Source organism: Egretta garzetta, unplaced genomic scaffold, assembly GCF_000687185.1.
Source record: "Egretta garzetta isolate BGI_Z169 unplaced genomic scaffold, ASM68718v1 scaffold728, whole genome shotgun sequence".
Lineage (NCBI taxonomy): Eukaryota > Metazoa > Chordata > Aves > Pelecaniformes > Ardeidae > Egretta > Egretta garzetta.
Genome location: NW_009260504.1, coordinates 161,739 through 172,304, shown reverse-complemented (window position 1 = coordinate 172,304; position 10,566 = coordinate 161,739). Strand labels below are relative to the sequence as shown.

Here is a 10,566-nt window from a genome sequence, read left to right as displayed (position 1 = left end):
TCCTGCTGCTGTGTACCGGTACCGAGGATGTGATATGGGCCAGAAATGTGGAAGCTTGCTGCCTGGGAACGGGGCACTTTGCTCCCATGCCTCAGTCCATGCTCCAGAAAAGGGAAGCGGAGAATTTTTAGGTTTTCAGGTTGCAGAGATCTAAATGACACCTACCTTGAAGAGAGCAAACCGTCGCTTCTTCTTTTTGTTCGTTCAGCTCTTCGATGAAGCTTTTGCTCACATCATCTAAGGCCTGAAAGTGAAAGTGATACGGCTTATTAACAAAAGCTCTAGAAGTGCAGTTACACACCGAAGCTTTTCCTCTTTTCTCTTGACCTCTGCTGTCGTTACCCGGTCCTTTTCTACTGTAAAACTCTTTGCACCAATATGCTTTGTTTCCTGCTGCAGTGGTTCCTACCTGTTCGTATCCCTCATCAAATGTCCCCTCTCCTGAAGGTTCCACCTCTCACACTATCATTTTTCTTCTGGCAGGAGAACGGGCTCTGCCTGAGCTCTGGACATCCAAGAGGCATCACCAAACAGGTAGGTGGCTGTGCTGAAACTGTTGCCTGGCTGGCTGTGGGTCAGATCACCCACAGCCCACTGTCGGTGAATGAAGGCAGGCTCCCAGAACGTGCAGCCTGCTCTACTGTGGGCCACTGGCCACGCTCAGGTGTTCTTCCACGGTCTGACGCAAAGCAGGTTCTCTGGGACATTTTGGAGAGGCCAGAAGAGGGTGAGCTCTGATCAGTAGCTGACAGGAGCTGAGCACAGAGAAGGCACCCCTGTGTTTGGCGTGTGAGATCCTTGCCCCGGGAAGGTCAAAAGCAAATTTTCCCTTGACCTGAGCAGGGCTAGGGCTTCACCCTTCTCTATGTTGGGCTGGTTCAAAACTGGGGTTAGGTTTTCTGAGCCAGGAGGTTTCATAACTGCCCGGGGAAGTGGTCGAGTCCCCATCCCTGGAGGTATTTAAAAGCTGGGCAGATGAGGTGCTTAGGGACAGGGTTTGGTGGTGGGATGGCAGGGTTAGGGGAACGGTTGGGCTTGGGGATCTTAAAGGGCTTTTCCTACCTAAACGATTCTGTGATTCTGTGATTCTATGGATATGTAAACTGCTTCAGAGGCTGCATTCCCCCCCGCCCCCCTTAACACACTAGCTCTGCAGTGATGCTTTCTCAGTTCTTGGGACACTGGACAATAGTTACAGCTAACTTATTGATGCTGCCCCGCGCGTCTCTCCTCTGTGCAATGAGCCACTTACAATAACGATGGCCTTTTGAGCAGCTTCATTGTGAATAAGCTTTGCCTTCTCAAGTGCTTTTTCAAAGTTCATGATTGCAGACTGGTAATCCTTTAATTTTACTGTAAGAGACAAATGAAAACTTCTATTTTAACACAAGATCAAGAGAAGAACAATAGTTAAGCAAGTCTTGACGAGAGGTCTTGGTCTGAACGGTTACTTTGGCTGTTAAATCACAGAGATGTTTTCACTAAGATGCTGGACGGACAGGCTGTCTCCATCCTGCGGGGGAAATCTGTGTTAATGCCCTTACCTTGCGCTTGTGCCACTAGTACAGTAGCGTGGAGTTGCCACTCAACGTCTCCCTCTTCATCTGCTGACTGCAGGGACTTCTGTCCGTAATTTTGGGCTGCTTCAGCTTTATTCAGCTCGAGGTAACAGCGGCCAATTTCATGGAACAGCCAGGTCTTCTCCAGGCTGGATTTTGCCATCGGAATCTTCTCCTCCCAACTTCAAGCAGAGAGTAAGAAAAAATTCACTGTCTGAATCTCACTAGGTGCAGTTATAATTTCAACCACTGATTCTAGAAACAAAGGATTCCAGGTCCTGTTGTTATGAAAAATTTCACAAGCTCCTCCCCCCCAGCTTGCAGTGTGAATAAACAAATCAAAAAGACATTATCTAGTGAATTCAAACCACCACCTTAGGCTGCTTCTGTCACTGATTTTACATACGTGTCAATAGCTTGCTGGAATTTGCCGATTCTGGCATAAACTCTGCCAATGTTATCCAGGGCTCTGGATTCTGCGTCTGGCAGGTTGCTGCATTGAAGAGAAAAAGAAGTCGTAGTAGCTGACATAGTCTTGTTCCTGATACCGGCTGCGCTTTTTTTCCAGCCTTATATATTTTCTTTGGTGCTCAATTTGACTTCAGGCCAAGTGTTGAGAATTAGAGATAAAGGACCAATGTCAGACTGAAAGTCATAAAAGCAAAGTGGATTTTGGGGGTTATCTACAGCTGTTGCAGCTGACACCCCGTAAGACACACGGGAAAAGGCTTTAGTTTTGTCTTTGAGTTTGGTTTTTGGGTTTTTTTTGTGCAAATCTGGCAGGTCTTTCCATTTTTCTTTGCCTCAATTTCCCTTTGTTGCCTTGTGGGTCCCACGGACGTCCCCTACCAGCTCCTAGGTCCCTAACACCGATAGATTATTTCTGTCCAAGAGGAAAGTGAAGACCGAAAAACGTGTCTGCGATGTGCCTACAGACTCCTGGTAGCAGGCCCTGCTCCCAGTGCTGTGAACGAGCCTTCGCCCCATGCTAATGGCAGCTCCTTCTATAATAACAGAGCCTGTGGATGTTAATTTTTTTCCTTCATTAGTCTTTCCCATCGTTGGAAGTGGCCTGCTTTGACTACCCTTCTCTTACAAATGAAAAAGCTGATGAACAGAGAGGATAAATGCGTCGCTGGGGGCGATGCGAGTCATTACCAGCCTCTCCTCTCACCATGCTGAACTCCAACCACCAGAGGGCAAGCCCCCCCCAGCCATGGCTGTGGTTCTGGCCTTTAAATGCAACTTGCTATCCATTTAAAAAAGTAGTGAAATGACACACCTCATTCCTGCCTCTCTGCTGCCAATTGTTCACTTTATTTCGCATCGCTGGGGAGTGGAGAGTACCAGGAGAGGGGCAGAAATTTCTTAAACCAATAGGAATTTGTGATTTGTAAAAATGTTAAACAATAAGGCGGTTACATTTTTAAAGCCCTATGCAATATTGGCAAAAAGAAAACCAAAATAACTTCAATTCAAGCAACTATTCAGTGTTTTTCTCACGTGCTTTGCAAAACTCTTACTAAACCTTAAGACTACATTTTGCTTCATTCTGTTTCAGCTGAAAGAGCTGCAGAACGTGTTCTGGATGGGAAGGTAACTGTACCTCTTGGATAAATATTTCAAGCCTGCTATCGTGGTTTGAATGCAAACGATTTTAAGAGAAAATTTAGCACAAAACTTGTGCGATTTAGAGCCTGACCTTCCTGAGAAGGAAGTATATACCAGAGGCTAAAGTGCTGAGACTGGGACTTGTGTTCTCTTGCTTTGCTTCAGCAGAGATTTAGATGCGCCATGTGGTCCAGGTCCTTTAAAAATCTACTTCGGGCTCTTTATTTTTGAAATAGTGAAGATAAGAAGTCACTAAGAGACCATGATGCTTGGGCAGAGTCTGAATGCATTGCCCTGTTAAATCTCCAGGTGAGCATTACCACATTGCCTGATGGTAAAACATCTTAACAGAGGTACTTTCCTCTTTTTTCCCCATCCATCTTGAACTTCTCAGCACTTACTTCTGCCTGGCAAATTCCAGATCCATTTTATGGCTTTGCAGAGCTGCCTCCATCTGGCCCATCTCTAACTGAGCATTCCCAATGCAGCTGTGAAGATTTCCAATCAGTTCATTCTTGTTGGGAACTTCCTCATCTGACCACCCTTGTATTGTTTTTAGCACACGCTCAGCTTTTTTGCAGCACTCTTCAGGGGAGTCACCAGTCAGCACTAGAGACAAGGAGGAAAGTTTAATGCTAGGCTGTGGACACGGCGATATGGGGGAAGTAAGACTGCGTGCAGTCATGTAAGCCTCAGGTGAAGCTTGGGAAAGGTTAGAGCTCCTAACTCTTCATGCATCTCCTACACTCCTCCTCCTCATCTCCAGGAAATCTGCCCCGGGATGTGGTACCCTCTGACACCCCACCCCGGCACTACTGGAAATCACTTCCATCACAGCAGGTAAGGGGAAATGACTCTGGTAAGACTTTGCAATTGCTGAAGAAAAATAAAGGAGAATGATGCTTGTTGTCTGAAGGTTTTGAAAGCTCATAGTTATTGCAGCAGAGCAGCCTGGTCTCGGAGGGGAAGTTCTAGCTACAGTACTTGGGTTTTTATCTCCTAAATTAGCTCCTCGTGCTTTCCTGGTGAGCTCTGTTCATTGCGCCCAGCTGGGCTACAATGCTGCAGGAATTCGACTGCGGGATGTTTCTGACGCTACCTTCACCGAGCTGTTGTAGCTTCAAAGAACTGAACTGCAGTGGTGCCTAAATGCTTCCCCCTGGGTTGTAAAATGTGTAGCACAGGAAGAGAGAAAGAGGCCAGAAGTGACTGAATTTTTTCAGCTTCTTCACCTCTCTATGATGGTATTTTTGAACTACAGAAATTATTAACTCCAGTGGCCTGCATCCTCTCAGTAAAACAACTTCTGATCACCAAACCAGCCAGAGGCATTTGCTAAACGTGTAGCAGTGGCCTACCTGGCTTTGGTGTCTGAGTGGTGGCCTGAAAACCAATCAGCAAGATCTCAAGTACAGAAAAAGCTGGGGGAAAAAAAAAAAAAAGTGGTGGGTTCTGTATCTAAGAAAACGTTGGGAAAGGTGAAGAACACAAAAAGCAAATACATCCCCAAAACTGCCCACTGCTGTTTGCTAATACTTGCACTGCTTCTGTTGTTCTGGTCTGTAATTATTGCAGCAAATAATGACATGTGCCAATCATCATTTTCTTACTGCTTCCAGCCAGGACACCTACGCATATCGATGTCCTCCATACTCTTCACAATGTATCTGCCAACCTCAGCTGGTTTTCGTTTCTTGTCCCGGATCCACCTTTGCTGCCTGAGCTTGCGCTCTCTCACGCGGGCGTAAATAGGCTTCTGCTGCTGCCAGAATTCACTGCGTGTGTCCAGGTAGGAAATGCCACTCAAAACCAGGTCCGCTACTTTGATCCCCTGCTTCGTGCTGCTCTCCATCAGATCTGAAAACAAGATGGTAGAACCCAGGAGAGTATTAATGTATACGATGGATGAAGTTGCAATTCAGTGGGGGGAGGGCTTGTGAATGTTTTTCTGCTCTGACAGAAAGGCAGTCTTAGAAATGAAAGGCTTCCTTGCTCCTCAGAATGAATGCAATTAGGAGGGAAGTTGTGGAAAACTCCCTTGCTGTGACCCATTCTGTGTGTTTTGGTGAGCTAGATCTGGTGTTCCCAGCCCCTATAGTTGCTGCCTTCTCTGCTGGCAAGAGCCAAGAAGGGGCCCAGTTAATGGGGGCCAGCTGTGATGGGCGAGCACCCGTCCTCCTGGACAGAACAACTGTTTGCGGCATTTGTACTGAAATGGCACTGTGAAAAGTGTTATGGATTAGACTGTAAGATGGAAATTGAGGCTTGGAAACCAGATCTCCCACGTGTATTATTAATGCTAGTAATACCATAAAGCCTGTGAGCAGACTAAATTCTTAATTACTTCTCTATTATCATAGAATCACAGAATCATTTGGTTGGAAAAGCCTTTTAAGCTCATCAAGCCCAACCGCTCCCCTAACCCTGCCATCCCACCACTAAAACCTGGCCCTAAGCTCCTCGTCTGCCCAGCTTTTAAATGCCCTCAGGGATGGGGACTCGACCCCTTCCCTGGGCAGCCCCTTCCAGTGCTTGACAGCCCTTTGGGGAAGGAATTGTTCCCAATGTCCAACCTCACCCTGCCCTGGCACAACTTGAGGCCATTTCCCCTCATCCCATCACCCATTCCCTGGGAGCAGAGCCTGACCCCCCCCGGCTCCCCCCTCCTGCCAGGCAGTTGTAGGGAGCAATGAGGGCTCCCCTCAGCCTCCTCTGCTCCAGGCTGAACACCCCCAGCTGCTCCCCAGCAGCCTTGGGCTCCAGACCCCTCCCCAACTCCGTTGCCCTTCTCTGGACACGCTCCAGCCCTTCCAGGTCCTTCGGGGAGTGCGGGGCCCAACGCTGAACCCGGCATTCAAGGGGTGGCCTCACCAGTGCATCACTGGGTAAAGAATTCCCTAGAAAAAAGACTAAAGGGGAATCACCTTTCTGCCTAGATCTAAAATAAGATACTTCTCCAAATCCTGTGTCTTGATCTTAACAGCACTTATGACGAAACCTCAAATGAGTTACAGATTCATGCTTTGCACATAATGCAAGTGTTAGTGGAATTTATCATTATGAAAGAAGTTAAGTAATTTGTAACGATACTGTTTGTGCTTTTGATTTCATCAGCACAGATTGCATTGAGCTGATTTATTGTTCATTACAAAAGCCTGCTATTTAGTTGGGAAGGAAATACGCTCAGACATATTTATGAACATTAGATCCGGCTCCAAAAATACCTGTACTCCTCAGACACCTGCCCCTCTCCCAGCCACTGCAAGCACTATGTGCTGTGTGAGCTCTGGCACAAATAAGGAAGAGTATTCATAGGGATACGAAAGAAGAAAAAAAAAGAACCTGCGTAGAAGGAACATTCAGTTAAATACAATGGAGAAAGACCTTTATCTTTGAGCAACTTTTCTAGGTAGGCTTTGTCAGCATAAAGCTCTCCAAGAAGCTGGCGCTCTGTTTTTGGATTCCTCACAGGCTCCTGTTTCCTTGTCCGTTTTTGATCCTTAGCCAGTTTGATTTGGAGTTTCTGATTTGCTTTTTTGCTCTACAGCGAGAAAAAATAAAGGAAGTTAGGGGGGAATCAGTGGGGAACACTAGAATGAGCAGAATTCTGTTTATGCTCCATATAAGCCAACTTATTTGTTAAATAAAAGCAAAAAATTACTGTCTCACCAAGTGCTTTGGTCATGAGCAGCCGACATTTTGCACCCAGTTGTGCTCCCTCACTTCCAAGAACAGGAGGGGGCATTACAGTAAGAGCAAGAATTAGTTCTGCCCCAGTGTCTTTTCCTGGTCAGTGCTGTGGAGGGACATTAAGGCTGTGGGAAAGGCAGGGCTAGTTGTCCACAGCCGAAGAAACAGAGGCTCTAACAGCCAGGGCTTCTGAAACATCAGGAGGATAGTTCTAATGTGCTAATCTTTAGGGCCCTTTGTATAAGGTATTTTTACCGCTGAGTACCTGTAATTCCAGCTGAAAGAAGCAATGAGCATTCACTGTACTGACTTCAAAGGGAAATGCGGCTTGGCATCTCGGAGGAACGAGGCACTACTTCAGTGGACCACCCCAAAATTAAGCAATCGAGAAAGTGTCCATTATCAAAAATGTGAACCTTAAACATCAGGTAAAACCAGAGTAAATATTGTAGATAAATGTACCCTGGCTCTGACCTCAGTGCTGTTACTTATTAGCCTTCGATGGGTGATCAGCAACACCCAACACCCAGTCAGGCTGGTAGAGAAATTTTAAACGGGGCTTTGGTTTTCTATGGTTGCTCTTCCCTGCCCTTCTGCCTTCTCCTTTAAATTCTCTGTACCTTGGCACTTCGCTAGACCAGCCATATCCCCATCCATGTTGCTGCAGAATCTATTAATCCTTTAATACCTATCTCAGAAATTATTAGCATCATAATAACTCTAGTTAGCTTCTAAAGCAAGAGCTCTTCAGACCATACCTCTGCCTGCCTGCTTATAAAGCACAGATCCTCTTTAATCTCCAGTTTAACTGAGGATGGACCTGCAAATACAGAGAAAATACTCATTAGTCTTCAAGAATAGCAGCGCAGAGGCTTTAGAATTAAAATGACCATAAACATGCCAAGCCTGTAATGTCCTGTTTGAAATAAAGCTTTCTATTAATTCTTTCACATTAAATGGGGGGGGAGGGTGGGTGTGTATGTTCTGTAAGCAGGGGATACAGCTCACAGATGCAGCTCCTCTGGGGATTTTAATTACTATTTTCAAATGGCACCAGGGGGCTCCCATCACAGCGCAGATTTCCTACAGACACATGCCACATCCTGCGTGGAAACAAAGAAAGGGTGGCAGGTTATTCCAAGGGATCGCAGCTTGAAGCATAAAATGGAAGGAAAGCTCCAAGCACGGGGACCTCCAGCAACCCAGCGAACTATTTTAAAGTTTCTGTACGCTGATGTTAGGGCAAAACTCCCATTTCATTTTCACTCTGACAGCCAGTTCTGCTATTCAGATTGCACTCTGGCAGTGGAGGTTAAGAGTGAAAAAAACCCCAGCCGTTTGTTTTGGCCTGGTCAGAGGGAAGGAAAGAGCTTTGCATGCTGTTCTAGAAAGATTCCCTTCAGCAAGGCAAGTGGACCAAGGCAGCGCTGCGAGTACACAGGTATCACGGGAGGTGGCTGTTTCTGAACCTGCCAAGCAGAGCAGATTCAGCAGAGCAGCTGTGGGGCCGCAGCCTGTTAACGTGTGTGCGCTTCCCAACTATTTAAGCATCTCGGTCAAATGCTAGCATTCTTCCTTGCTTTTTTCCCCTGCATCTCGGAGCTATCATTTGGTTAAAAAAAATGTCTTCTTGGGTTTTAATCTGCTCATTTGCCAGATGCCTGAAGGCATTTAAAGCCCTTAGCTCAGTATATCAAGCACGGCAAGCGTTTCAGCTGAGAGTTGCAAGGAGTTGCAACCTGATCTAGTTAGCGGTGTCCCTGCTCACTGCAGGGGGGGTTGGACTAGATGACCTCTAGGGGTCCCTTCCAACCCAAAACATTCTATGATTCTATGATATCTAGGCATTTGTATTAAGCCAAGAAAGCAGCAGTAATGGAGGAAAGCAAGCCAGATCTGGAAGATTTCCCTGTTTTTTTTTTTAAATAAATATCACATATGAAAGAGCTTCGGGCTTTTAGGCAGCTGGGACATGAGGTTAATCCGCAGCACTGGAGGTGGCCTGAATTTTTGAAACTGATTTCAGGGAAAGTAAGGCACTTCAGTATCTGAAGGATCGGGGCCTGTGTGTCTGGGTGTGCAGCAGGGTGTGTCCTGGCTCCGCGAAGGGACCGGACCGGCTGTTGGGGATCCACCTGAGCAGTCTCTAACTAGCTGGGCGGGTTTCGCAGCAGCCGGGCGAGCTACGCACAGGTTGCTCTGTGCACGAGCCTAAGGTGGCAGCCCCAGCTGAGCTGTGTCTGCGTGCCCGAGAGTGGGTGCACATCCCGTCCGTGCTTGTCTGCGTACGAGCGCACTGCTAAGAAAAAAAGGGACAAGTTTTCAGTTTGCTTTGAACATCACTGGGTCCTTGGCCTTTTCTGTCTCCTGCAGGACCCCGTGCCATGAGCTAAGCCAGAAATTATGAAAGCAGCGCTCCATTGCAAGAGTCAACAGTTTCACTGGTCTTATGCAATGCAAATTGGAGGCAAGTCAGGATCTCGGGAAGGCAGGTCTCGGGTAGCGAGGCAAATTTCATTACGAACTTTGAGTATTAGGATAAAGATCTCACAATGGATTCCGTGATCAGTAGGGCTGGAAGTAGGTGAGCTGCTCTGTTCTGTACTACCTAGAACATTTTCATAGTGACTTTGGAAATTTAAGTTCGTGTCATAATTTATTTACATAACCAAATTTATTAGACACTGGAGATGAACAGGCATTCAGCCAAAAAAAAAAAGAGAAGAAAAAAAGAACAGGGCTGTGCTCTTTCTGGTGCTTCCTGGTATCATCTGAGAATGGCCACTGAGCACACAAAGAGATTCTGGTGTTGCAGGGTCCTTGGGTCACTTGCTGAGCTAACGTGCCATCGGCTGTGCACCGAACAGCTCCTGGCTGTGCTTGTAGGGGCCATAAAATGAAACATCTTACTTCCAATGCAGTTGACAATTGCCTCCTGGGATTTCTCGATACCCAGCCTGAACTTCTGTAGTTCTGGACGTAGTCTGTAGCCTCGATGATAAAACACCAACGCAAATTCAAAATCACCCATGGTATATAATGTCTCCGCTTTTTGGTAAAGTCCCTAAAACGACGTTTGGAAGAAAAAAGAAAAAGAATAAAAAAGAAGGAAAAAAAAAAAGGTCCAGAGAGCTCAATTAATTCCCTGCTAGGCAGAAGTGCCAGCCCTTTGCCATCACACTCTGCATACAATAAAATCTGATCCGGGGACAGGATCTTTCTCGATTGTTGACTAAGTACCTCCACTTCTCTGGAGGCAATAAAAATGCCAAGGGTGTGTTCGGCTGTTTCTACACAATACTGTCTCCCAGACCCTTCAGTTTTTCACAGATAAAAGACCGGTCCTTGGCCACCCTGGGCTCCTTCCACTTCATGCTGTTTACCTTGGAGAATGTTTTGTCGTTTTGGAGAGAAGCTTCAGCATCTTTCAGGGAATTTTCTGTGTCTCCAAGTTTCAGGTAACATTTTGAGCGGGCAACCAGGCAGTGCTTGTCTCCCACTCTCAGCCTCAGTGCCTGGAACACAGCAGACACGGGTATGTCATCAGCGCTGGCCTCAACAGCAGAAATATATACGAACACATACATTTGATGCAACCTGCTCCGTCCCAGCATGGATCTTGATGATGGCGGAGGATAAAAACACCACATTTTTACTGAAAAAAACAATATTTTCTCAACGTTCATGCGTTCCCTTTGCTGTAACT

General features: G+C 46.5%; 1 protein-coding gene across 1 annotated transcript in view; it reads right to left on the bottom strand.

Annotated features, from left to right (window-relative positions):
• The window catches only part of TTC25 (tetratricopeptide repeat domain 25), a 23,006-nt gene that overhangs the window by 1,509 nt on the left and 10,931 nt on the right, over positions 1-10,566 (bottom strand). The window contains 10 exon segments of the mRNA XM_035900114.1: positions 166-244; positions 1,253-1,353; positions 1,545-1,741; positions 1,966-2,052; positions 3,572-3,779; positions 4,803-5,027; positions 6,555-6,711; positions 7,619-7,680; positions 9,771-9,924; positions 10,244-10,375. Of these exon segments, the coding sequence (XP_035756007.1) occupies positions 166-244; positions 1,253-1,353; positions 1,545-1,741; positions 1,966-2,052; positions 3,572-3,779; positions 4,803-5,027; positions 6,555-6,711; positions 7,619-7,680; positions 9,771-9,924; positions 10,244-10,375 (1,402 nt within the window).